General features: G+C 42.3%; 2 protein-coding genes across 11 annotated transcripts in view; both read left to right on the top strand.

The window, feature by feature from the left end:
• Positions 1–4,133, top strand: part of LOC131512072 (general transcription factor IIH subunit 2) — a 36,417-nt gene extending 32,284 nt beyond the window's left edge. For all 3 annotated transcript variants that reach the window (XM_058730312.1, XM_058730311.1, XM_058730321.1), the window contains exon 16: positions 3,535–4,133. In XM_058730312.1, the coding sequence (XP_058586295.1) occupies positions 3,535–3,654 (120 nt within the window). In that variant the 3' untranslated portion in view covers positions 3,655–4,133. The remainder of the gene's footprint in view (positions 1–3,534) is intronic.
• Positions 4,134–13,964: 9,831 nt separating this feature from the next.
• NAIP (NLR family apoptosis inhibitory protein) overlaps positions 13,965–26,652 on the top strand; it is an 87,838-nt gene continuing 75,150 nt past the window's right edge. For 6 of the 8 annotated variants that reach the window (XM_058730216.1, XM_058730234.1, XM_058730225.1 and 3 more), the window contains exons 1-8: positions 13,965–14,078; positions 16,086–16,656; positions 17,573–17,672; positions 19,023–19,104; positions 19,994–20,045; positions 23,620–23,739; positions 25,429–25,500; positions 26,101–26,200. In XM_058730216.1, coding sequence (XP_058586199.1) covers positions 16,089–16,656; positions 17,573–17,672; positions 19,023–19,104; positions 19,994–20,045; positions 23,620–23,739; positions 25,429–25,500; positions 26,101–26,200 — 1,094 coding nt within the window. In that variant the 5' untranslated portion in view covers positions 13,965–14,078; positions 16,086–16,088. Of the gene's footprint in view, positions 14,079–16,085; positions 16,657–17,572; positions 17,673–19,022; positions 19,105–19,263; positions 19,535–19,993; positions 20,046–23,619; positions 23,740–25,428; positions 25,501–26,100; positions 26,201–26,652 lie in introns of those variants that run through there. The other 2 variants (XM_058730249.1, XM_058730203.1) reach the window with 2 other exon arrangements.

Raw genomic sequence — 26,652 nt, 5'->3', positions numbered from 1 at the left:
ACCCCCCCAATCATGCTCTCTTTCTCTCTCTCCCAAAAATAAATAAAATTTTTAAAAATTAGTGTTTTTTTTTATAATTCTCCATTCTAATTTTCCTGTAATAATATTTTAGTACTTTAAACTGTCTTTAGTTTGCAAGCTAAAATGCATTTAGATGGAAAGTATTAAAAGTTTTTTCTCCATACCTTGCTTTAGGCTCTGTCACAGTGTACTTTGAAGTTACCATTTAAGGTGGTTTCAGACCAGAGGTTGTTCCCCGATTGTGCCAATTAGAAAATATTTTCAAAAATTTTGAAGGGTGCAATTTGAATGTATACACTGATGTAAAGATGCAGATAAGATCAGTGTGTAGTTTTATTTTTATTGGTAATGTGTCCATATTTAAAACTGTACTTGTATATTATACACCATATAAAATATTAGTTGGCAGGATTGCTTGCTTGTTTTACTCTCATATTTGATAAAACAATTTTATTAATTTTTGCGTGCCTCTGACATTGGTAGCTTCATCCTCATTATAACCACCATTGAATCTTTTGACTTTTTTTTGGACGGGGAGTGGGTTTGATTCTTACAGTTTTTTTGCTACAAGCTATGATGCAGGGAACATCTGGTACATATTTCTTTCTGCATATACACGGTGGTTTCTCTGGGGACTCAGAACAGAAATTGTTAGGTCAAAGGGTATTCATATTCAGCATTCATATTTGACATTTTAATATATGCTACCAGACTGTCCTTCTGAAGGTCTGAACTTAGACTATGCTGTTAAATGTGCTTTTTTTTTTTTTTTTTTAATTTTTTTTTTGTAATTTATATCTAAGTTAGCATATAGTGCAACACTAATTTCAGGAGTAGATTCCTTAATGCCCCTTACCCATTTAGCCCATCCCCCCTCCCACAACCCCTCCAGCAACCCTCAGTTTGTTCTCCATATTTATGAGTCTCTTCTGTTTTGTCCCCCTCCCTGTTTTTATGTTATTTTTGTTTCCCTTCCCTTATGTTCATCTGTGCTGTATCATAACATCCTCCTATGAGAGTAGTCATATTGATATTTGTCTTCCTCTAACTAATTTCACTTAGCCTATTACCCTCTAGTTCCATCCACGTAGTTGCAAATGGCAAGATTTCCTTCTTTTTGATTGCTGAGTAAATATATATATATATATATATATATATATATATATATATATATACACACACACACACACACACACACACACCACATCTTCTTTATCTTCTTTATCCATTCATCTGTCGATGGACATTTGGGCTCTTCCCATACTTTGGCTATTATTGATAGTGCTGCTATAGACATTGGGGTGCATGTGTCCCTTCAAAACAGCACATCTGTATCCCTTGGATAAATACCTAGTAGTACAATTGCTGGGTCATAGGGTAGTTCTATTTTTAGTTTTTTGAGGAACCTCCATACTGTTTTCCAGAGGGGCTGCACCAGCTTGCATTCCCACCAACAATACAGAAGAGATCCTCTTTCAACGTTTTTTATTTATTTTTGGGACAGAGAGAGACAGAGCATGAACGGGGGAGGGGCAGAGAGAGAGGGAGACACAGAATCGGAAACAGGCTCCAGGCTCCGAGCCATCAGCCCAGAGCCTGACGCGGGGCTCGAACTCACGGACCGCGAGATCGTGACCTGGCTGAAGTCGGACGCTTAACCGACTGCGCCACCCAGGCGCCCCTAGAGATCCTCTTTCTCCACATCCTTGACAACACCTGTTGTTGCCTGAGTTGTTAATGTTAGCCATTCTGACATGTGTGAGGTGGTATCTCATTGTGGTTTTGATTTGTATTTCCCTGATGATGAGTGATGTGGAGGGAGCATTTTTTCATGTGTCAGTTGGCCATCTGGAGGTCTTCTTTGGACAAGTGTCTGTTCATGTCTTTTGCCCATTTCTTCACCAGATTATTTGTTTTTTGGGTGTTGAGTTTGATAAGTTCTTTATGGATTTTGGATACTAAGCCTTTATCCGCTATGTTGTTTGCATATATCTTCTCCCATTCTGTTGGTTGCTTTTTAGTTTTGCTGATTGTTTCCTTCACTGTGCAGAAGCTTTTTATTTTCATGAGGTCCCAATAGTTCATTTCTCCTTTGATTTCCCTTGCCTCCAGAGACGTGTTGAGTAAGAAGTTGCTGTGGCCAAGATCAAAGAGGTTTTTGCCTGCTTTCTTCTCAAGGATTTTGATGGCTCCCTGTCTTCCATTTAGGTCTTTCATCCATTTTGAGTTTATTTTGGTCTGTGGTGTAAGAAAGTGGTCCAGGTTCATTTTTCTGCATGTCGCTGTCCAGTTTTCCCAGAATCACTTGCTGAAGAGACTGTTTTTATTCATAGGATATTCTTTCCTGCTTTGTCAAAGATTAGTTGGCCATACGTTTGTGGGGCCATTTCCAGGTTCTCTCTTCTGTTCCATTGATCTTAGCATCTATTTTTGTGCAATCATTTGACTGTTTTTAAGAACACATCTTTACTTGTATACTTTTTGAGATTTAGTAATTTTTTTATCTGTGTATGGTGCTGCCTTGGCAATTTTACTCCATGGCACAAGTATCCCTATATGTAATACTGATAGAATTATAGATTTTTAAATTTTATCTTATTGGTGTCTTTTCCCATATTAAGTAGTTCAATAGTTAAGTAAAAGGGGAATATAATTTGTGCAGTTGTGAGGTCATTCCCTAGCAATAACTAAATCTGTGTTACAATTTTGTGCTTTTCTTTTTATTTTTTTTTAAGATTTTTTTTTTAAGTTTATTTATTTTGAGGGAGAGAGGGAGAGAGAGAATCCCAAGCAGTCTGTGCCATGACAGCCCAGAGCCCTGGGTGTTTAATCTGTGAGATCATCATGACCTGAGCTGAAATCAAGAGTCGGACACTTAACCGACTGAGCCACCAGGTGCTCCCATGCTTTTCTTTTTATTCGCATCAGAGAAATGACCACTCTAAGCATTTGAAACCAGCACTGCTTTCAAGTTCATGTGTCTTCCCCAGACATTTACATAAAATGAAGCAATTGACAGTGTCTTACAATACAACAGACTGTAATGAGTCAAAACAAAGTAATTTTCTGATTTCTTTTTTTTTTTTTTTTCAACGTTTTTTATTTATTTTTGGGACAGAGAGAGACAGAGCATGAACGGGGGAGGTGCAGAGAGAGGGAGACACAGAATCGGAAGCAAGCTCCAGGCTCTGAGCCATCAGCCCAGAGCCTGACGCGGGGCTCGAACTCACGGACCGCGAGATCGTGACCTGGCTGAAGTCGGACGCTTAACCGACTGCGCCACCCAGGCGCCCCTCTGATTTCTAAGGAATAGGGTTTTTTTGGAAAAATAACCACCTGAGATTTGAGAATAAATAGTACAGTGGAAATAATAGGTAGGTGGGCGGGGCAAATTGATAAGGATAATTGCAAATTGATAATGGAAGAGCAAAGCAGTGTGAATGTCTTCTAGCTATGCTGCACTGAACTCTGGGAAACTATTTTTTAAAATCTCTTTTCTTCTTTTCACTGCAGGTCTATGTTTGTGCTGTGTGCCAAAATGTTTTCTGTGTGGACTGTGATGTTTTTGTTCACGATTCTCTCCACTGCTGTCCTGGCTGTATTCATAAGATTCCAACTTCTTCAGGGATTTGATTCCAGCATATAGTGCACATTGTATGTGTTAAAAGGACATCTGCAACTGTAAATGAAATGATCCTTTAAAAGAAGTTCCAGTTAAAATATGAAGACCAGTTTGAAAGGAAAATATGATTTAAGAAGGTTTTGCTGAAAAAATAAGGGATTGGAGCACCTGGCTAGTTCCGTTGGAAGAGAATGAGACTCTTGATCTCAAGGTTCTGAGTCCGAGCCCCATGTTGGATTACTAAAAGATAAAATAAACTTAAAAAAAAAAAAAAGTAAAAAATAAAATGTAGGATTTTATTACATTTTAAAATTTATGTCTTGTCATAGAAATGCCCAGATTTCAATAGTACTTTACTCAATTTTGTTTTCTATTATTTTGAGTTAACAATGTTTTCAGTCATTATACATTATTGTATTTAAGTTATTTACAATTATTAAATTGATATGACAGTTTTACTGCCTTATAATTAAAGTAAATGAAGAATCTATAGTTTATTTTTATTCAATTTTAGTGTAAAAAGAAAAGTATAAGTGTGAATTCACTGAGATTCATCTCACATGAAGCAGTAGTTAGGGGCGCCTAGGTGGCTCAGTTGATTAAGTGTCCAGCTTCGACTCGGGTCATGATCTCGCAGTTCATGGGTTCAGGCCTTGCATCGGGCTCTGTGCTGACAGCTTGGAGCCTGGAGCCTGCTTCGGATTCTGTGTCTCCTCTCTCTGCCCCTCCCCCTCTCACATTCTGTCTCTCAGAAATCAATAAATGTTAAAAAAAATTAAAAAAGAAAATTAAGCAGTAGTTAGGAAATTATTATGGCTACACCCACCTGAGGGGTTTCTTTAGGCTTAAACAATTAGAATATAATTACAGAATTCATGCATCTAAAATTTTTTTTTTTTAATGTTTATTTTTTACAGAGAGAAAGAGCATGAGTGGGGAAGGGGTAGAGAGAGAGGGAGACACAGAATCGGAAGCAGGCTCCAGGCTCTGAGCTGTCAGCACAGAGCCCGACGTGGGGCTCGAACTCATAGGCCGCGAGATCATGACCTGAGCCGAAGTCGGACGCTCAACCGACTGAGCCACCCAGACGCCCCAAAAGGGGTCTTTTTAAGTTTAAACATTCAAACTTAAAAGATTACCGTGGCCACATGTAGCACCAGTATACTCAAAAGACATAATAAATGGGAACAGTGGGCTGCCAGTAGGACAGTGTCCAGCAGTCCTTCTTAGCACGAGAGGTTCACCCAAAACAGTTTAGGTGCAAGGTGATGAGATCCTTCACAGGCCTCAAGGAGCCACTATCTCTAAGTACAACTTCCAGGGTCCCCACAAGGGACATATCAGTCTTAAGAGATACCACACTCAGAGGAGCCCAAAGCTTGAGGTTCCCATCCGATGATTTATAGTGCATTCAGTCCAGATACAGTTTAGTAGCCAGGAGTCCTTTATGTCACCAGAAAGTTGCCTAGAAACAGTTGACATTCCTACCTTCATCAGTTACTGTTATAACACAGCCAGAAAGCTTAACTAAAGGGGACATTCACATGCAGGGAAAGAAAAGGTCTTCCTTCACTTTCATAAGGTAAGCCTACTGCATCCTTTTTATAGTTGGTAAAGGATTTTACCTAATGGAGTATATCTAATACCACCATTTTATTGGATATGAAACTGGTTTACCTTTTTGTTCAGGCTAATGAAGCCAAAGTTGTGTCTATTCCTGTTAGCCTCATTCAGGTTCATACCCAGGGATTATTCAACAAAATCCCCTTTAACTTTCCCAGTGTTTTTACTGGAAAAACTTAGGTGAGAATGCATGAAGAGGTCTGTATTTCAGGTTCAGTATAGATGTACCATTATAGGGAGAAGTCTTCATGGTATATACCCTGTTGAGAATTATTAAGGTTTCCATAGCAAAGGTATGTTTATTTTAAATCTACAAACTTTACTCTAGATTGAGTGTCACTATGATATTTATGATTTTATAAAAGCAATTCTTAGTGAAAAACATTATCAGTAAAGATGATATAATCCTACCTCAGAGAGTCTATTCAATAAATCTTGGGGCACCCACATGGCTCAGTTGGTTAGGCATTCAACTCTTGTTCTGGCTCAGGTCATGATCTCATGATTCGGGGGACTGAGGCCTGTGTTGGTCTGCACTGACAATACAGAGCCTGCTTGGGATTCTCTCCCTCTCTCTCTGCACACCCCCCCTCCCCCGCCAAATAAATAAAACTTCAAAAGCTAAAAAATATCTTGAACTGAGCCCAGGAATATGCATTTTGAATAGTGTGCACAAACACTCACGAAGACATAATGTGACCAAATGAAAGTAATAGATCTTTCTCCCATGAGTCTTATTACTCTCTGAGCCTCTCCCCAAATTGTTCTTTATGCAGAAATAGATTTCAGCTATAGGTAAACTGCTGTCTTCCTTCTGTTCTGTCAACAGAGGTTATCAGTAGCTTATAGGAGATTCCTTAACATGATCACAGTATTGTATCCCCCTCACCTGACTTAGAAGAAAGGCCATGAATCTCGAAAAGTTACTAGACATATGTTAGAGATACACCCTCGCTACCTTATATAAAAGGAATATTCAGTGCCATCTTTTTTTAATCTGCTTTATCTCTCTACATGGTTGCATTTCCTGTGCATACTTGATAAGGGTAAGGTGAATATTTTAGTTAGGCTTAAGGAGGAATTTCTGTCACAATTATAGAGAAGATATTGGCTTGTTGGAGATGACAGAAATAGGGGCGCCAACTGGGTGGCTCAGTTGGTTAAGCATCTGACTCTTGATTTCGGCTCAGGTCATGATCCTGGGGTTATGGGATCGAGCCCCGAGTTGGGGGCTTATAATTCTCTTAAAATTCTCTCTCACTCCCTCTTTGCCTTTTCCCCTGCTCATGCACACTCTCTCTCTCTCAAATAATAATAATAATAATAAATAAAAAATTTAAAAAGATTACAGAAATAGAAATGGTGATCGAGGACTTAGTTCCGGTCTTTACTTTCCGTGTTGGAACTTCACAGTATACTATGATATTGAAGGAAACTATTTAACATTAGAGATCTTTCTGAATGGTATGGATTTCTCAGTTCTTTTATTGAATTAATGAGAAAACTTTTTAATACATAGCATTCGTTATGAAAATTAGATTCATTTTACATACTTTTAAATGCCTACGATTTACTTCATATATTTTTTAAATGTTTTAAATGTTTATTTTTGAGAGACAGAGTGTGAGTGGGGGAGGGGCAAGGAGCCAGGGAGACACAGAATCCGATGCAGGCTCCAGGCTCCATGCTGTTTGCACAGAGCCCGATGCAGAACTCTAAACCATGAACCATGAGATCATGACCTGAGCCCAAGAGGGACATTTAACCAGCTGAGCCACCCAGGCACCCCTTACTTCATATTCTCTTTCATTTGGCCTGACAATCTTTGTTTTTTAATTGAAACATTTAGTCCATTTATACTTAATGTGCCTGCTGATATATTTGGGTTTAAATTTACCATCTAACTTTGTGCTATTTGTTTAAACTATTCCATCTTTATTTTTCTTTTCTTGTCCTTTTTTGGATTGACAGTTTACCATTTTATGTTTTTCCTTGTCTAATTTGGAAAGCGTATACTTGTTTTTATTCTTTTAGCATTTATCCTAGAATTTACAATACACACCACTGTTCAACTTGAGTCCTCTAGAAAGTAGAACTTGAGGCAGAAAATGAAAGTATTAGGAGGTATAGATTCAGGGAAGTGAGGGTAGGGAAGAAAATGGAAAGTCCTGATGTGATGTGTTCCCACAGTGGCCGGGCTTGGTCATGAGCTGTGAAGAGTCATGGGCGTCTCCCAGCGTGCAGTGTTTACTCAGAGTGCGTGACTTCTCCTCAGAGTGAGTGACTTCTCCAGGAGGTTTATAAGAACAAACTGCCCCTCCGAGCAGTTCTTCAAAGGGAGGAAGGAGGGCAGTGTGATTTCCTAACTTCTTCCATCTCACATTTCCCGTTGGCCAAGGCTTGCCACACAGAGTTGTCACTTGATCCATCGGCAACTGCTTAGGAAGCCAAACCTCCTGCTCAGTGGTGTGGCATTGCAGCTAACTGTGGAAGGTGGGGGAACCTCAGGTCAGATAGGCTTGGTGTACTTCAGTTTGGAGGCAGGCAAGAGCCCAGAAAGAAGGAAGCAGCCACGGGAATGTAAAGGGGCATTAGAAGTTTGTGTTCAGGGGCGCCTGGATGGCTCAGTCGGTTGTGTTCAACTCTTGATTTCAGCTCAGGTCATGATCTCGCGGCTGAGATCAAGCCCTGTGTTGGGCTCTGCAGACAGTGCAGAGTGCTTGGGATTCTCTCTCCCCTCTCCCTCTCCCTCTCTCTGCCTCTCCCCCCCTCATGCTGTCTCCCCGCTTTCAAAAATAAATAAAAAGTTTGTGTACAATAACTCATTCATAACATGAGAATCTAAAGTTGATATGGGCCTTTACGCTCCTCACAGATAATACAGTAAACCTCATTTACCTTCTTCCTCATTTCTATGTTACTGTCATTGTATATATAATTATTTCCTTCATTTCATAAAACAATATTTGTTTTAATCAGTCATCGTTTATTAAGATCTAATTACATATTTACCACTTTCATGGCTCTTCATTTCTTCTTACATCTCAGATTTATTTAGGACCATTTTCCCTCAGTTACATCCTTCAGAATATACTGGTGCTCAAAGTACACAGTGTGCTACCTCCTATTTATGTAAGGAAGAAGGAAAATTCAGATGATTTGTGTTAGTGCAAAGAAATACTAGAAAACAATAGAGAAAATCAACAAACCTAAAGTTGGTTCAACAAAATTGACAGAGCTTTAGCTAGATTAACCAAAAAAAAAAAAGAAGACTCCTATTACTGAGATCAAGAATGAGGAGCCCCACAGTGGGCATAGAGATTACTTAAAAAAACAAACAAAAAACAATATACGTTAAGATGCCTGGCTGGGTCATTAGGTAGAGCATGAGATTTGATCTCTGGGTTGTGAATTCAAGCCCCATGTTGGGCCAAAAAAAAAAAAAAAAAAGAATGAAGGAAGAGATATCTCTCTGCACCTTAGGAAAGTAAAGATTGTAAACGAGTGCTGTGAACAGCTAGGGCAATGAGTGAATGTTAATGGGCATAGAGCTACTTTCTGGAGTGATAAAAATCTAGAATTGTGTGGTGGTAATTGTTCAACTCTGTGAACCTACTGAAAACTGATGTACACTTTGAATGGGTAGGTCGTGTGGTATGTGAAGTATATCTCAGTAAGGGGCCTTTAAAACACAGGTGCACCTGGGTGGCTCAGTTGGTTACGCATCGGACTTCAGCTCAGGTCATGATCTCATGTTCGTGAGATCAAGCCCTGCATCAGGCTCTGCACTGACAGATTCACTTTCCCTCTCTCTCTGCCCCTCCCCAACTCACGCGTTCTCTCTCAAAATAAATACACTTAAAAAAAAAATAGGGGTGCCTGGGTGGCTCAGTTGGTCGAGTATCTGACTTCCGCTTGGGTCATGATCTCGTGGTTCATGAATTTGAGCCCCACATCAGGCTCTCCACTGTCAGCAAGGAGCCTGCTTCAGATCCTCTGTCTCCCTCTCTGTACCTCCCGTGGTCACTCTCTCTCTCTCCAAAATAAACACTTAAAATAAATAAAACACTGGAAGAATACTTGTCTGGGGTGAGGGTCTAGAACTGAGTAGACAAACACAGGGAAGAGAGTGAGAATTATTTTTCAGTATTTTTACACAGTTTAAATTTTTGAGCCCTGTAAACAAATTATTCAAAAATAAAATTTATGGAATCCTGGGAAACTGTAATGAAGCAAATGAAAATAAAGTAATGTAGTTAAATGTTAGCTGTTAGTTGAGGGCCTGAATAATAACGCAAAAGTGGTCATGTTCATCAAATAAGGTAGGAAGTATGGAGCTGGAGGTTGGAAGGGAACTGGAATAAAATTTTATTTGGGTCATTGGTTCAAGCAATACATTTTCCATATGGCAATATACCCTTGAGGATAACTATATCCATGCAAGATGAAGAAATGAGTAAAAGCCTGTAGGTCCTGTGTTTAAGTGACCCACTATATATCTGAATACATGCTGTACTCACAGTTGGAAACTGTGAGGGGACAACAGGGCCACTGATGCTCCGAATGGCAGTCACAAGAAGAACCATAAACATTTTGCAACATTTCTCAATCGTTTGTAACTTCCTCATGTTTGCGGCCATATCTGTGTTCAGCTGTCTGTATCTCTGTAATGATTGGCTAATACATAACAAGAGGAATGGTTTCATGGTGGTGACATAGGGTATGTCCAGATGACAGAAAGTGGGGTGGTAGAATCTTAAGGCCTTTAGTGGGTGCAAGAGTTCATGAGAAAGGGTGAGAAGTTTGAGTCCCGGGAACCTAGCAAGGAAGAAGGGGTCAGAAGACATTGGCACACTTTTGGGAAATAGTCTTAGGAGTGTCCTAATACCCTCTTTGGATCTGATTTTATAAGAATAGAGGGTTCATTATATTCTTTCCATGTTCTCTAATCTCTGGGGCCTCCAGTTATGAGGTTGACTGGGGACTCTCCTGGGGTTTTCATGGGACTTAAATTCTTTGTTTCACTTGACTAAATTGCTATTTGAGGGACACCTCGGGCCAGGGCCCTGGAAATAATACACAGCTTCTTGATTTATTAATTCTCTAAATAAACCTTGTACACCTGCTGCCTACCTGATGGGATCGTAGGCATTAGGACGTAGACACCAAAAAAAGGACACAAACTCTAACCCTGTGGATCGGTGGACCTCCCAGCCTAAGAGGCAGAGCTATGAAGAAGCCAGTGTGAAAGTGCTAATAATGAGTTCTCCTAAGTTTTAAGTGTTGACATCTAATTTTTAAAAAGCACACAGCCTATACGATGTATAGAATTGTTGAATCGCTACTTGTACACCTGAAACTAATAAAATGCTATGTTAACTGTACTAGAATTAAAATAATTTTTCAAAAGCCACACAGGCTAAATAACACTTACCTACTGGCCTGTCTCTACCTTACCATAAGGGCAGATAATCTTTTAATTTTCAGGCATCTGACTTTCGTGAGATGTGCCTCTCTTGGGATAATTCAGTTCCAATTTTAGGTATTAAGAATCGACTCTTTGGAGGAAGAGGGATGTTTCAAGGACCTCTATAATTAATGATTGTAAGGGTGGTGCCTGGACCAGTAGCATCAGCATCACCTGGGAACTACAGACAGCCATACACTCGGGCCTGTCACCAGCTTTGGGAATGGGCCTAGACCTCTGTGTCTCAGCAAATCCTCCGGGTGGCTGTGATAAATGCTAAAGTAGGAAAAGCACTGCCTCTCACCATATTGTAAACGTGCACAGAGCTTAAAAACAGGTCCTAATAATAGAATTCTACTTTTTTTTTTTAATTTTTTTTTTAACATTTTTAAATTTATTTTTGAGACAGAGAGAGAACATGAACGGGGGAGGGCCAGAGAGAGAGGGAGACACAGAATCCGAAACAGGCTCCAGGCTCTGAGCTGTCAGCACAGAGCCCGACGCGGGGCTCGAACTCACGGACCGAGAGATCATGACCTGAGCCGAAGTCGGCCGCTTAACCGACTGAGCCACCCAGGCGCCCCGAATTCTACTGACTTTTAAGGCTATGCAGAGTTCAGTGTCACTGGGAGTAAATGGGGACTTCTTTCAACTGATAAGGAATATCCACTAAAAATCCACATCAAATATTCTTTTTTTTTTTTTAACATTTATTCATTTTTGAGAGAGAGAGACAGAGTGTGAGCGGGGGAGGGGCAGAGAGGGAGAGAGACACAGAATCCAAAACAGGCTCCAGACTCTAAGCTGTCAGCACAGAGCCTGACATGGGGCTCAAACTCTTTAACTGCGAGATGATGATGTGAGGCGAAGTCAGACGCTCAACCAACTGAGCCACCCAGGCACCCCCCACATCAAATATTCTTAAGGGTGAAAGTTTAGAAGAATTCCTAGTGAAGTCAAGAATAAGGGTGGGGTGTCTGGGTGGCTCAGTCAGTTGAGGGACTCTTGATTTCGGCTCAGGTCATGATCTCACGGTTGATGGATTTGAGCCCTGCATCTGGGCTGACGATGTGGAGTAGCCTTTGGGATTCTCTCTCCCTCTCTCTCTGTCCTTCCCCTGCTCACACTCTCTCTCTCAAAATAAATAAATTAACTTAAAAAGAATCTTATAAGAAGTAAGATAGGATATCTATTATCACTGTTTTAAAGCAACATAATATTGGGGTGCCTGGGTGCCTCAGTCGGTTGGGCGTCCGACTTCAGCTCAGGTCATGATCTCGCGGTCCGTGAGTTTGAACCCCGCGTCGGGCTCTGTGCTGACAGCTCAGAGCCTGGAGCCTGTTTCAGATTCTGTGTCTCCCTCTCTCTGACCCTCCCCTGTTCATGCTCTGTCTCTCTCTGTCTCAAAAATAAATAAACGTTAAAAAAATTTTTTTTAATAAATAAATAAATAAATAAATAAAGCAACATAATATTGAAGCATATAATCCATGTGACAAGACAATGAAATGACTGTAAAAGACCAAAGTGTCATCATGTTGAGAAGATACAAATATCTACTTCCAATATACAAGAGGATTTACACTCATACATTTAAAAAAAGTTTTTTTAACGTATATTTATTTTTGAGAGAGAAAGAGAGAGAGTGTGAGCAGGGGAGGGGCAGAAAGAGAGGGAGACACAGAATCCGCAGCAGGCTCCAGGCTCCGAGGTGTCAGCACAGAGTACAACGCGGGTCACAAACTGTGAGATCGTGACCTGAGTTGAAGTTGGACACTTAACAGACTGAGCCACGCAGGCGCCCCATTACATACATATCTTTAAAACAGACCAGAAAGAGTCCTGTACATCACCAATAAATATTTTGAAGATAGAATTTTAAGTTAAAAAAAAAATCCAATCCATAGAGGCAACAAAATCTATAAAGTGCTACAATAAATGTAATGTGCATTGGGCAAGACGCACACAACATTATAGATGAACAGTAAGGTTGATTGGGGAAAATTTTATAGGCAGAAGGGTCAGCGGTGTGGACAGATTCCACCGACCTCTGGACTGCCTATAAGAGGAATTGTTGGTTCAGCTGCAGCACCACGGAAAGTGCTTCAAAAGAGCACTGTCCCTGTAACATTATACATGCTATTAGAAAAGCGAAGAGGGGCTGGTGAATACCTGGTCATCTAGTCAACAATGATTGCTTCTTAGCTGGGAAACTGACCTTGTTGGACCAGAGCTTAGCCAGTGAGTTCACATTCCAATGATGTGGGTAACAAAAGCCTCCCTAACTCAGCAATTTGCTCAACTACCAAAAAGGGTAGGGAATGAGCTTTCTGGATTACCTAGGTTTGCCTTTCCTTAAAATCTAGCCTTATGGCAGCATAACATAGCAGTTAAAAGTGCAGACTCCAGGGGCACCTGGGTGGCTCAGTTGGTTAAGTGTCCGACTTCAGCTCAGGTCATGATCTCACAGTCCGTGAGTTCGAGCCCTGCATCCGGCTCTGTGCTGACAGCTCAGAGCCTGGAGCCTGTTTCGGATTCTGCGTCTCCCTCTCTCTCTGCCTCTCCCCCGTTCATGCTCTGTCTCTCTCTGTCTCAAAAATAAATAAACGTTAAAAAAAAAAATTAAAAAAAAAATTAGATGTGAAAACAAGGAACCGTCACCACAAGAAAGAGCTGTGGGGAAATAGAGGTAGAATGGCTGACACTAAGGATTGTTGTGGGAGAACTGAAAGAATATAGGAGAGGAAATCTCCAGGAAGTAGAGCAAACTGGTAAGAGAATGTTTGAGGGAAAAGAAAGTTAAGACTTAGATTTCCAACTGAATAATGGGGATACCAGGCAGAGTGAAAAGAGAAAAACAGTAGGAAGTTAGGAAATTAAAGATAATTGCCCAGGGCTGTTGGGAGCTCCACCTGTTCAGAATGAAAAAGCCCGCTGGGTGCCCAGGGCAATGGATGTAAAAGCACCCACACCTAGACACTATCCTAAGAATGTTTATAACCCCAAAGATAAAAGAGAAAATCCTCAAAGATACCAGAAAGGTAGAAACTGCCATCATCCCAGAAAGAAGATTTATACTAGCATCATAAGCTTTCATGAATCATGAGCTATTTAGAATAAAATACTTTCTGCTGTGGGACTTGGCAGGTTTTATTATTCCTTTCGAGTTCTGACCTAATGGCTGTTGACTCACAACCCTGGAACACTGGTAACTTCCCAGTGAACTGTGCAATTTGAGTTTTGGTTCCTCAAATGTTTTCTCAGCGCTTCCCATTAAAGGGCTAGCACAGAGGCTCAGCCACACATTCTCCTTCCTTCTAAGTGGGACTCCGGACAAGCCTCTCAGTAAGTAAATGACCTTCTCTGACCATGGTGCTTTGCTTCCACACCTCACCTCGCAGTTCTCATGTTTCTCTCATTCCTGTTTGTCTCTTGGGAGGCCAGAAGCCAGGCACTAAGGTCACACAGATGGGTTTGAATCCTAGCTGCACGACACAGGACCCTCCCTGGCTCTCTTAGCTCTTGTTGTAAAAGAACAGGAAAGCTGGAGAGGGCTTCGGAGGTCTCTTCTGCCCAGAAACAGCCTGGGGACCAGCAAAACTGACCGGTGAACTTTGTTGTCTACGTACAGGACAACTGCGGACCAGCTGGTCTCTTGCAATCTTGTACTTCCGTACCCCCGGAGAGATAGGGATCAGAGATGCTGCATGTTGGCCAAACCTGAATGAAATGTCCAAACTGGTGATGAATGTAGTCAGTTGTGTGCTAGGGTCTGAAACAGACCGGGGTGGGGGCGGGGGAGCAGCTGGCGTCAGCTTGTTTCTGGTTTTGGGACCGGTCACGCAGCCTAGTTTTGGTCACAGGACCAGAGGGGTCTCTAAGACTCCTCCTCAGACGAGATTATGGTTTCTCTAAGAGCTATCTAGGTGGTTCATTACCTAAAATGAAGAATGTCCTGTGCAACAGAGAAAAATCCCTAGGTACTGATCCTGGAGTCTGAGTCTCTCTCTCGTGTAGACCTCTTTTAATTTTGTTTTTCAATATTTATTTTTTGGGAGAGCACAGGTGAGGGAGGGACGGAGTGAGGGCGACAGAGGATCTAAAGCAAACTGCGCTGACAGGCTGACAGCGGCCAGCCCGACATGGGGCTTGAACTGAGCAACCGCAAGATCATGACCTGAGTGGAGGTCAGACGCTTAACCGACCGAGCCACCCAGGCGCCTCATGAATTTTAATTTTTGTATCTTATCTTTCACTGTTGTTAAAGCCTTATGTAACTATACTGTGTAGAGTCTTGTGAGTTTTTTCAGTTAGCCAACCCTGGGTGATGGCTGGAGACGGGGCACTGTGATTGGCATACTGGAAACCCGTGGTTCCTCTTTTAAATTTAAATGATGGCTAAGACTCTGGGAGAAAAAAAACAAAAAAACAAAAAAACAATGAAAAGTGGGAGAATGAGAAAAGAATGAAAAGAGTTCAAGCCACAGAGGCCAGGCTGGCTGCCGAGGCATCAGTGGCTTGATTTCAAGTAGGAAAACTATTGATGGGAGGAAAAGCAGAGCAGGGAGGGACCGGTGGTAGATCCTGAACCAGAGCAAAGAGCTAAGCTATTAACACAAACTCAGAGAGGAAGTCCTCCAAGAAAACCATTTCTTGGCTGGTTTGGGCTGCTTTGGCAAAAATGAAAGTAAGAGCCTCAGGCAGCCGAGTCCACCAAGGTTTGATCTGTTCGTTCTGGGAAAGGATGTGATGGCAAAGGAGAGTTGGGGAGATATTTCTTTTGGTCATAATGTGACTCTCATCTGCTAGCCACCAAAGGGAATGTACAGGGCAAAAGAGAATTGAAACAAAGGGGCGATTCCATTGAAACCTCGGTAACCTTCTGGTCTGATAGACCTTTCTGGATAACCTCCGAGGAGACAGATTTCCTGCACTAATGACAAAGGAGCTCTTCCTTGCACTGGATCCTGCCAAATGAACGGCATGCTTGCTCTTAATCAAGATCCTCAGCTGCAGTTTTGCAGAAATGTGGGTAGATTTGCAAGTTCTTGATCAGCTGAACCGGGTAAAGGTGGGAGTGGGTGGGAAGTGCATAAACCCACCTTGCAGAGCTGAACCACCCAACTTCATGTTGGGTTTAACAGAAGATTAACAGAAGATTAACAGAAAATTAACAGGGATTAACAGCAGACTCCTGAGGCTCCCAGAGTGTGGAGAATGCAAGCAGGCATGTTGCGGCTTGTTATATGATGGTGCTATGGGAGCCCCTGTTTTATGCCTTTGACCTAAGTGGTGACTTACCTGCAGCTGCTCAGGTGGAAGTTCATCAACCTGCTTTTCTTTCCTTTTCAGAAAATGGCAGCCCAGGAGGCGGCCCAGGAGGATAAGATTTCCGAGTTTGATTTTGCTTTGCTCCCGGAGCTGTCTGCTTTTCTAGGCATAGATGCAGTTCAGTTCGCCAAAGAAATGGAAGAAGGATTTCAGAAGGAACGAGAAAAAATGCAGAAAGGCTTTAACTCACACATGCGCAGTGAAGCAAAAAGGTTGAAGAGTTTTGTGACCTATGAGCACTACAGCTCATGGACGCCACAGGAGATGGCAGCAGCCGGGTTTTATTTCACTGGTGTAAAATCTGGGATTCAGTGCTTCTGCTGCAGCTTAATCCTCTTTGGTGCCCACATCCACAGACTCCCCATAGAACTTCACAAGAAGTTTCGTCCACGTTGTGAGTTCCTTTTGGGCAAAGATGTTGGTAACGTTGGCAAGTATGATATAAGAGTCAAGAATCCAGAGAACATGCTGAGAGGCGACAAAGCAAGGTACCAGGAAGACAGGGCCAGACTCGAATCCTTCCAGAACTGGCCATTTTACGTGCAAGCGGTATCCGTGAGGGACCTCTCAGCTGCTGGCTTTGTCTTTACAGGTAATTTTTTTTTTTAATGTTTATTTATTTTTGAGACAGAGAGAGACAGAGCTGAACGGGGGAGGGTCAGAGAGAGAGGGAGACACAGAATCTGAAGCAGGCTCCAGGCTCCAAACTGTCAGCACAGAGCCTGATGCGGGGTTTAAACCCATGGACGGTGAGATCATGACCTGAGCCGAAGTCAGATGCTTAATGGACTGAGCCACCCAGGCGCCCCTTTCCTTAATTCTTTTAATGGCTGCAGTATTGGGAGGGGGGGAGTTGTTTGCTTTAATTTTAAGGCTAACTTTAATGTATAGGGAGAATTGCACTCTAGAAAACTGCACTATGTTTGAAATCTCCTGGCCATGCCATAAATGTTAGGACACGTGTGAATGACAATTTTGAAAGCAACAGTCATTTACTGAGTATGTGCTTGATGCTAAGTTCAAATTTAGCCTTAATTCTAATCCAACAACTTGCCCCTTCCCCACGTCTCACAGTTGAGTTTATTAGGCTCAAAGAGTTTAAGAAATGTGCTTAAGTCTCCACGGAAACTTCATGGCGGAACTACAAGTTACAGCTTCTAATCGTACCTTACTTTATGAGTGCTGGTGTTTCTTGGCTTCCTGACTCCTTCCCTGAGAGCTCAAAGAGCAAAACACCAGCCCTTGGAAGGAATTGGGGCAGGTGCATAAGCAGCTGACCGTTCTGTATGTGAAGTAGGGCTGTGGCTGAGGGGTAGGGTACCCTAACTGCTCCCTTAGGGGAGCAGGGCTGTGTGTGGGTAGAGATTCAGCCTGCAGGGGGTGTGAACAGACAGACATGCTGCAGTGCCTTTTGCTCATGCACCAAGCAGTCAGCTCCTGGAAACTAGTCTTCTGCACTACTCCATGGAGCCATTGCTGAGCGATCTAAATGTGTCCTTCACATGTAGGTAAACGGGACACTGTGCAGTGTTTTTCCTGTGGTGGATGTTTAGGAAACTGGGAAGAGGGAGACGATCCTTGGAAGGAACATGCCAAGTGGTTCCCCAAGTAAGTAGATAAATATATTTTTCCTGTAATTATCTTTGTTTTTTTGTTTTGTTGTTGTTGTTGTGGTAAGGCAAAAGACAAGTCATCTGGAGTAGCGTCTTCAGTCTTGATCGTTTCCTATCTGATATTGGAACATTTCAGAATTTATTCAAGAAAGGCTTGATTACTTTGTGGAAAATGTGAATTGTATGATTTAAAATCATTTTGGGGCACCTGGATGGCTCAGTCGGTTGAGCGGCCATCTCTTGGTTTCAGCTCAGGTCATGATCCTTGGGTTGTGTGTTGGAGCCCCGCAATGGGCTCCACACTGAGCTTGGAGCCTGCTTAAGATTCTCTCTCTGTCTCTGTCTCTCTCTCTGCCCCTCTCCCCTGCTTGTACTCTCTCTCTCATTAAATAAAAAATAAAATAAAATCACTTCTTTTTTTAATGTTTATTCTCCGAGAGAGAGCACATGCATGGTCATGCATGTGAGCAGGGGAGGGGTAGAGAGAGGAAGAGAGAAATCCCAAAAATTCTGTGCTGACAGCCCAGAGCCTGTCATGGCGTTCAAAGTCACAAACCCTCAGATCATGACCTGAGCCGAAACCAAGAGTTGGACACTTAACTAAGCCTCCCCAAGCGCTCCATTATAAAACCACTTCTTAAAGGTTGTTTTATTATATCAGAATCCTATCTGTTTGGCAAAGTAGTTCCAGGTCTGCCTTAATAAAGAATAATTTGCATGGGGATGATGTAAAATAGTGTATAAAGGAAGCTGGAAAGTAACACCATGTTTAAAATCTGACTACACATGGTTACCTGTACTGCTGAATATATACCTTGTGCAAATGTTTTATTTCAAAAACTGAAAAGTTTTGATTACAACGTTTAGTTCTCTGCTTAGAAAATGAAGTATGTTTCAATTATCTTTAATGCTATATTGAGTAGTATTTTCTACATGACTTTACATCTCCCAAATACGGATTTATTGCTTAAAACTTTTTTTAACTTTTATGTTGAAAATTTTTAACGTTTATTTATTTTTGAGAGAGAGGTAGATAGTGAGCAGGGGAGGGGCAGAGAGAGAGGGAGACAGAATCCCAAGCAGGCTCCCTGCCATCAGCACACAGCCCAATGTGGGGCTTGAACCCATGAACTATAAGATCATGAACCAAACCCAAACCAAGAATTGGATGCTTAACCAACTGAGCCACCCAGGAGCCCCTGATGTTGAAAATTTTAAACAAAAGTAGAACAGTTGGGGCACCTGGGTGGTTCAGTTGGTTAAGTGCTGGATTCTTTTTTTTTTTTTTTTAATGTTTATTTTTACTTTTGAGAGACAGATGTTTACTATTGTTTACCAATTACAGATGTGAATTTCTTCAAAGTAAGAAATCCTCAGAGGAAATTGCACAGTATATCCAAAGCTACAAGGGATTTGTTGGTGTCACGGTAATTTATAACAGCAAATATTTTCTCAAGTTGGCTTTTGGTTACCTGATACTTTGTGAATTAGAAGGGGGGGGGGTGGCATTCTTTTTTTGTCATGGGCTCCATTTGTTTCTTCTTCCCTTCTTTCATTTCTCCTACCTCTCTTCTGGTCGACTGCAGAAAACCACATTGTCTTGCTGAACTACAACCAGTCTTACCCTCTTTGACTGGAGTCACCCCACCCCCACCCTGCTTCCGCTTCCGATGGCTGCCCCCACCTGAATGCCTGCATAAGATATTCACACCTGGTACCCCCAGCCCAGCTGGCCTCAGAGCTGCTGCCTCCCAGCTGGTTATTTTATACTCTATTAGTAAGGATTCCCTAGTGTCCGGTCACTTCCCGAATTGGCTTAAACAAGAAAAGAGTGGATTGGCTAAGAGGACTCAGAAGGTGAGAACCCTGAAAAGAAGATGGCCTGAAAGGGAGGAGGAGTGTTTGCTCAGAAAGAAATCTGGGTGCAGTTTCAGGATTGGTTGCTTAACACCTAACCACCTCACTGAATCCGTTTTCCTCCATATAGCTTATACTGCCTCATTAGTCAAAGTACATCTGTGCAATGTTAATATAACTCTGATTTTGAACTGGATCTTTGGAAAACATGACCCTGAGAAGGCTCCCTGTTGGCTATAGATAAACACTCACAGGTGTTTTTTTTGTTTTTGTTTTTTGCACTGCATTGAGAAATTCCAACATCAATAGAGATGGAAATTAGGAATGATCCCACAAACCTGCCGCAACCCAATGAAACTATGGGGGGCGGGGGAAGGAGAGTTCTTACCACTTGTGATTCATAGATCACTGTATTGTCTAAGTCAAATAGTTGATAACTTGAATTTTAATTTTCTTCAGGGAGAACACTTTGTGAATTCCTGGGTCAAGAGAGAGTTACCTATGGTGTCAGGTAAAGACTCAGGCATATCCCAAAGGCTTTGCTTATTTCTTCCTTTGCTTTTTTTTTTTTTTTGTCATCTTTTTTTTTTTTTCATTCTCTTCCTCACATTATGGTGTCATAATCATTTTTTTTAATGTTTATTTTTGAGAGAGAGAGGGAGACACAGAATCAGAAGCAGGCTCCAGGCTCTGAGCTGTCAGCACAGAGCCCAACGTGGGGCTCATACCCACAGACCACGAGATCATGACCTGATCCCAAGTCAGAAGCTTAACCAGCTGAGCCACCCAGGCGCCCCTATGGTGTCATAACAATTAAAAAAAAAACAAAAACAAAAACTATTTTCATAAGAGATTTCTAGTCTTCGGGAGTGACTTAGTTTTTTTGTTTTTTTGGTTTTTTTTTAATGTTTATTTTTGAGTGAGTGAGACAGAGAGTGCAGGCAGGGGAGGGGCAGAGAGAGGGATACACAGAACTGGAAGCAGGCTCCACTCTGGGCTGTCAGCACAGAGCCCGACGCGGGGCTTGAACTCAGGAGCTGTGAGATCATGACCTGAGCTGAAGTCAGACACTTAACCTACTGAGCCACACAGGTGCCCCTGGAATGACTTTGGTTTTTTTGTTTTTTTGGTTTTTTTTGGTTTTTTGGCATAAATGAACATACGACAGAGTTGGGTCTTCGACACTTTCTTTAGAACAATGTCCTAAATTTTCTGGATAAAACACTTCTGAATATGTTCTTAAATGGATCAGTGTTAAGAAATTAGGTGTGAGATAATAGAAAATACATAAATTCCCCCAGTTCCTGGCACCTAGTGCCTAAAACCCTTAAGAATCCCTAAGTGATCAGGGGCACTTGGATGGCTCAGTCGGTTAAGTGTCCTACTTCTGCTAGGGTCAGGTTCTCTGTGAGTTTGAGCCCCGCATCTGGGCTCTGTGCTGACAGCTTGGAGCCTGGATTCTGTGTCTCCTTCTCTTCTTACTCCTCCCCTGCTCATGCTCTGTCTGTCTCTGTCTCTCAAAAATAAATAAACATAAAAAAAAAAAAGAATTTCTAAGTGATCAGAGCACTGAGAGGATCTTTTGTTCTAATGAGGTGGGTGGCTCTTGGATGCTGTGGGTGGGATCCTGGATGGGGGCTGCTCATTAGGAAGGCCAAACCACCTTTAGAAGCTTGGAATTTTCAGTCCTTCCTCCCATTCTTCAGAGAGAGAGAGAGGAGGGGGCTGAAAGTGGAGGTAATGATCAATCAGGCCTACATGAGGAAGCCTCCTTAAATAGCCCAGTAGTATAGTGTTCAGAGAGCTTCCCGGTGAGAGAATACACCCACAGCCAACTCCCCGCGGGACAGAAGCTTCTGTACAGAAGCTTCCCACACACACATACACACTGGGCCTATGTATGTCTTCATCTGGTTGTCCATGTGTATCCTTTATCATCCCCTTAAAGAAAGTAGTGTTTCCCTGAGTTCTGTGAGCCACTCTAGCAAATAAAAGGGTGTGGGAGCAGTCTTGTGTGGCTGAGCCCTTAACCTGTGGGATCTGACATATCTCTGGTAAAGTTAGATTTGGGTAAATTGTAGGACACCCAGCTGGTGTCAGAGAATGGCTTCAGGGGGCGGGCGTAGGACCCTCACACATCTGGTGTCAGAGGGGTTGTGAGTGCGATAGTTGTGTGAGAGCATTGGACACATAGGAAAAGATGGGTTTTTCCAAAATACTAAGTAATATTCAGATTAAAAACGAAGTTAATGGCAGGATCCTGTGTTCAAAGGTAGAACACCAAGGCAAGCTTTCATGTTAAACACGCAGAACCAAATTAACATAGGTTAGTTTTCTTTTTTTTTTTTAATTTTTCAAAAATGTTTTTATTTATTTTTGAGATACAGAGAGTATGAGTGGAGGAGGGGCAGAAAGAGGGAGACACAATCTGAAGCAGGCTCCAGGCTCTGAGCTGTCAGCACAGAGCCTGATGCGGGGCTGGAACTCACTGACTGTGAGATCATGACCCTAGCCGAAGTCAGACGCTTAACCAACTGAACCACCCTGGCGCCCCCATAGGTTAGTTTTCAAGTCCTCACAGGGTACAGAAAGAAGACAGGAACGCAACCCCAGGCCCAGCCCAAGGTGGGAAGTCCAGTGGAGACTAAGTCACAGAGTGGATACCCCAAAGGGTATCCTGCCTGCTCTTAAGGGAGATAACAAGGAAAACTTGATATTCTCGAATCTTGACGCTAAGCTGGGGAGAAAGAGAATCTCCTCTAGCACTGTCTTGTTTTATTTTGATGGTAGTTGATGAGGGAGCCTGGGGCGAGCTGAGGGCAAAACACAGGCTGGCACATACAGCCCCCGACCCCCAGGTGGGTGATATGTGATATTCCTCGGACACTCCTGTGTTTAAAGAACACCAAGGCTAGCTTTCATCTTAAACATGCAGAACTAAATTAACATAGGTTAGTTATGTTAGAGGACAGACGAAAGGGGTATAAGTGCTTGCCATGGTGACGTGGGAAACTAAGGCAAATGAAAAATTGAGTTTCCTTACTGCCTATAGCCCACTGACAAGTCCTTGAAACCAGCAGACTGACCTCCTCGGAGCTCAGCTGTCTGATGATGACACTTTGCTGGGGGCAAAAGGGAATCTTAGTCTAACGTTATCCCAATCTCGAAGATCCTGTAAGTCTACTTCCTTTACCTCAACTGCCCCAAGATGTATGCTGGCAATCATCCTCCAAGCTTATGGCCCCCTGATATGCATCTGCAGGGTCTCATGACTGAGGTTTTATTAAATATTAATAACTGGCATTTCCCTAGCAACAGCTAGCCCCTCAAGGTCCTGGAAACCTTGCTTTCAAAATACCTTAGAGATTTAGTCTATCCCTGACCCCCTCCTAACATGAGGGTATATCATGAGTTACCCCTCACGACCCCATGAAGCTCTTCCTGCCCATGGGTCCTGTCCCCGTATTTTAAATTTTTTTTTTCAACGTTTTTTATTTATTTTTGGGACAGAGAGAGACAGAGCATGAACGGGGGAGGGGCAGAGAGAGAGGGAGACACAGAATCGGAAACAGGCTCCAGGCTCCGAGCCATCAGCCCAGAGCCTGACGCGGGGCTCGAACTCACGGAGCGCGAGATCGTGACCTGGCTGAAGTCGGACGCTTAACCGACTGCGCCACCCAGGCGCCCCTTGTCCCCGTATTTTAATGAAATCACCTTTTTGCACCAAAGATGCCTTCAAGAATCCTTTTTTGGCCATCGGTTCTGGACCACCCCGCCATCACCCCAAAACTTCATCAGTAGATGATGAAGAGATCATTTTGAAATGTTTTATTATAGAAAAATTTGAACCTACGCAGAAATGAGACAGTATTTAGCCACCACATATCTACCAGTGCTTCAGTGCTTCGACATGTGGTCAGTCTTGCTTCATCGTAACTATTCCATCTTTTCCAACCCCTCCTCCAATTACATTGAAGCAAAACACAATGCATCCATATTCCATCTCTAGATGCAAAGGGGTAATTTGAACACTGATAGTTGGAATCTCAAAGCTTGCTGATCTCCCGGTATGCCTTTTTTTCAAGCGTATTGCAATGACAGCATCTTTGCTAATGAAGGACTACGACTGGAATCTTTTAAGAACTGGCCCCATGCATTCCCTGCAGGAGTTTCAGCTCTGGTCAGAGCAGGTCTTCTCTATACAGGTGAGTCGCTAGTTTCCGCCAAGCTCTGGTCTTGCTCTTTCTTATGTCCACTTAAACTCCATTTATACCTTATGGTCCTGGACTTGTGTTTATCTAGACTCAACAGTCTCAGCTTTTCTTTTTTAAATGTTTATTATTTTGAGAGAGAGAGAGTGCGCGCTCACAGGAGAGGGCAGAGAGAGAGAGGGAGAAAGAGAATCCCAAGCAGGCTCTACACTGTTAGTGCAGAGCCCAATGTGGGGCTTGAACCATGAACCATGAGATCATGACCTGAGTGGAAACCAAGAGTCGGATGCTTAAGGGACTGAGCCGCCCAGGTGCTCCTACAACGTCTTTTACTTTCTACACATTATTCTCCAACCCTCACCCCCTACCAACCTTGGCTTCCCTGGAAACTGTCACATGACCTTTGTACTTCCCTTCTGCTTGTATCTCTGTAACCTGAACTTAGTAGTCACGTGGCCATACCTACCTATAAGAGGAGCTAGGACGTTGTTTCTTTTTCCTGGATGACTAGCAAAAAGGGGGGTTTCTGTTACCATGGAAGAAAGAGAGATACTGGGAGTGTGGATAGCAGCCTTTGCCATACTCTATTTGGAAGAGAACATCAGGAAATTCTTGTGTTTTAGGTAAGTTTTTTTTTTTTTTAATTAAAGTTGATTTTTTTAGTCATCTCTACACCCAACATGGGGCTCAAACTCACCACCCCACAATCATGAGTCACATATTCTTCCGACTGAGCCACCTAGGCTCTCCCAGGAAGTTCTTCTTTATGATTTCCGACCATGTAGCATCTGCTGTCAGTTGGTAATGTTCTCTGTTTAGTTGTTGGTCCTCAGGCAGCTCCACTCTGTAATCCAGAGTGGGTTCGTTCTCCTCAGCAAAATATCCGTATGAGTACAGCAAGATGATCAGAGAAAAGATAGTGTGCCCTTCCTAGGTATCTTGCTGGCTGCTGCCTTTTTTTTTTTTTTTTTAAGTGACCTCTAGGCCCAATGTGGGGCTTGAACTCACAGCACGAGGTGCAGGCTCTACCAACTGAGCCAGCCAGGTGCCCCTTGCTGTCTTTCTTTAGACCAAATACACACATGGAGTGATGATAGCAGAGGTCCATGCAGATCTCGTGCTGAGTGGTCAAGTAGGTATCAGAAATATCACAGGGCATTGTGGGGTACGGGAATGCTATGGTCACTTTAGCAGACCTATTCCATTGGTACAAAAAAAATTTTTTTAAGATTGCACATTAAAAAAAAAAAGTATTTATTTTTGAGAAAGTGGGAGACACAGAATCTGAAGCAGGCTCCAGTGTCTGAGCTGTCGGCACTGAGCCTGACGTGGGGCTCGAACTCGTGAACAGTGAGATCATGACCTGAGTGGAACAGACACTCAATCGACTGAGCCACCCAGGTGCCTAGTACAGAAAAATCTTAATGCCTCACAATTTTAAGCATTTGAAAAGACATCATTCCCCCCCACCACCCCGCTCCCACCCAGCCCCGCTTTCTCCATACTCTATTCTTTCTCTTGCCAGTGTCCTCAAAGATCCTCTGCCCAGTGTCCTCACCCTCTTCCTTTTCAAACCTCCAGCTCTCCCCACAAGTCTAAGTCCTCTGACCCTTGTAGGATTTTGCAATCTCTAAGACCTTGTATTTTTGTCCAGATACAAAGGGAGGTTTTCTTCTGCCCTAGCTTTGCGGTGCCTACAAGGGTCCAAGAGTAGAAGGAAGATGATGGATGCTCCATTTCTATTTCAATCATTTGGTGGGTCCTAATACTAATTTCCCTTCAGAGAAATAATTTCATAAGGAGACTTGATGCTGCTTGTAGTGAAATAAACCAGGGAATCATGTAGTAAGAGACACTTGATTCTTCATGAATTTACTTATATACGGACTGCTACATTTCCTCAAAGATTTTTCCCCTTGAGCTCCAAATACATTCTTTCTGTCCTATTCCTTAAACAAATACTTATTGAGTGTTTAATAAGAAGTGCTAGGTATTTTTCTAGGCCAGTGAGATTCATGAGTGAGCGAAACGGACAAAAATCTCTTGCTTCAAGGAGCTATAATTCCACATTCTGATTTGCAAACCTCTCTCTCCATTAATGGAGGATGGGACAGGGAGAGGGTGTTTATCAAAGTGCTTGGTACCTTAGGAGCATTTGGTTCGTTAGTTGATTACTCTGTTGGCCAAGAGAAGAATCCTACATAGAATATCACCTTGCTGGTGACCCAAACTGTGACTCTGTCGCAAAATCCGATTGGAAATGCGAGGAGCGTTTTGGTCATAAAGGCTTCGTGATTGTTATCTGTGACAGTTGACAAATGCACATACAAGTGGATGGAATTTCCTTACTTTTAGGCACGAAGGACATCGTCCAGTGTTTCTTCTGCGGAGGATGTATGGAGAACTGGAAGGAAGGTGATGACCCATTAGAAGATCATGCCAAATATTTTCCCAAGTGAGTGGAATGAATGTTTAGTGTCTGTGAATTTGGATGCACGTTTAATAATTCTCCCCGTCCCCCAGTTTTATTTTCTAAGTCTTCACCCACCTCGTGGATTCATGTTATGTAGCATGAGTGTTTATTTCTTTCATCCTCTTGCTCTCGTGGCATCCTTCACATGTAGAATTCCTTGTTACATGTGTAGTTCTGGTTAGAGCAATAATTTTTACATTACATGTTTTTATTATCATGACTATATAAATGCTATGCAGAGCTAAACCTTGTAGTAAATTAACACTTACTTTTCTTCCCTGTACAACTTTTAATTTTTGTGATAACTTTGTTTGGCTTAATTTTTGTTGTTTTCAGGTGAGATTCATACATTAGCCATTTTATTTAAAAATTTTTTTCTAATGTTTATTTTTGAGAGTGAGAGAGAGACAGCGCAAGCAGGGAAGGGACAGAGA

This window comes from Neofelis nebulosa, chromosome 1, assembly GCF_028018385.1.
Source record: "Neofelis nebulosa isolate mNeoNeb1 chromosome 1, mNeoNeb1.pri, whole genome shotgun sequence".
NCBI classification, from domain to species: Eukaryota; Metazoa; Chordata; class Mammalia; order Carnivora; family Felidae; genus Neofelis; species Neofelis nebulosa.
Note: the sequence above shows the minus strand (reverse complement) of the source record. Positions and strands in the feature narration are given on the sequence as shown.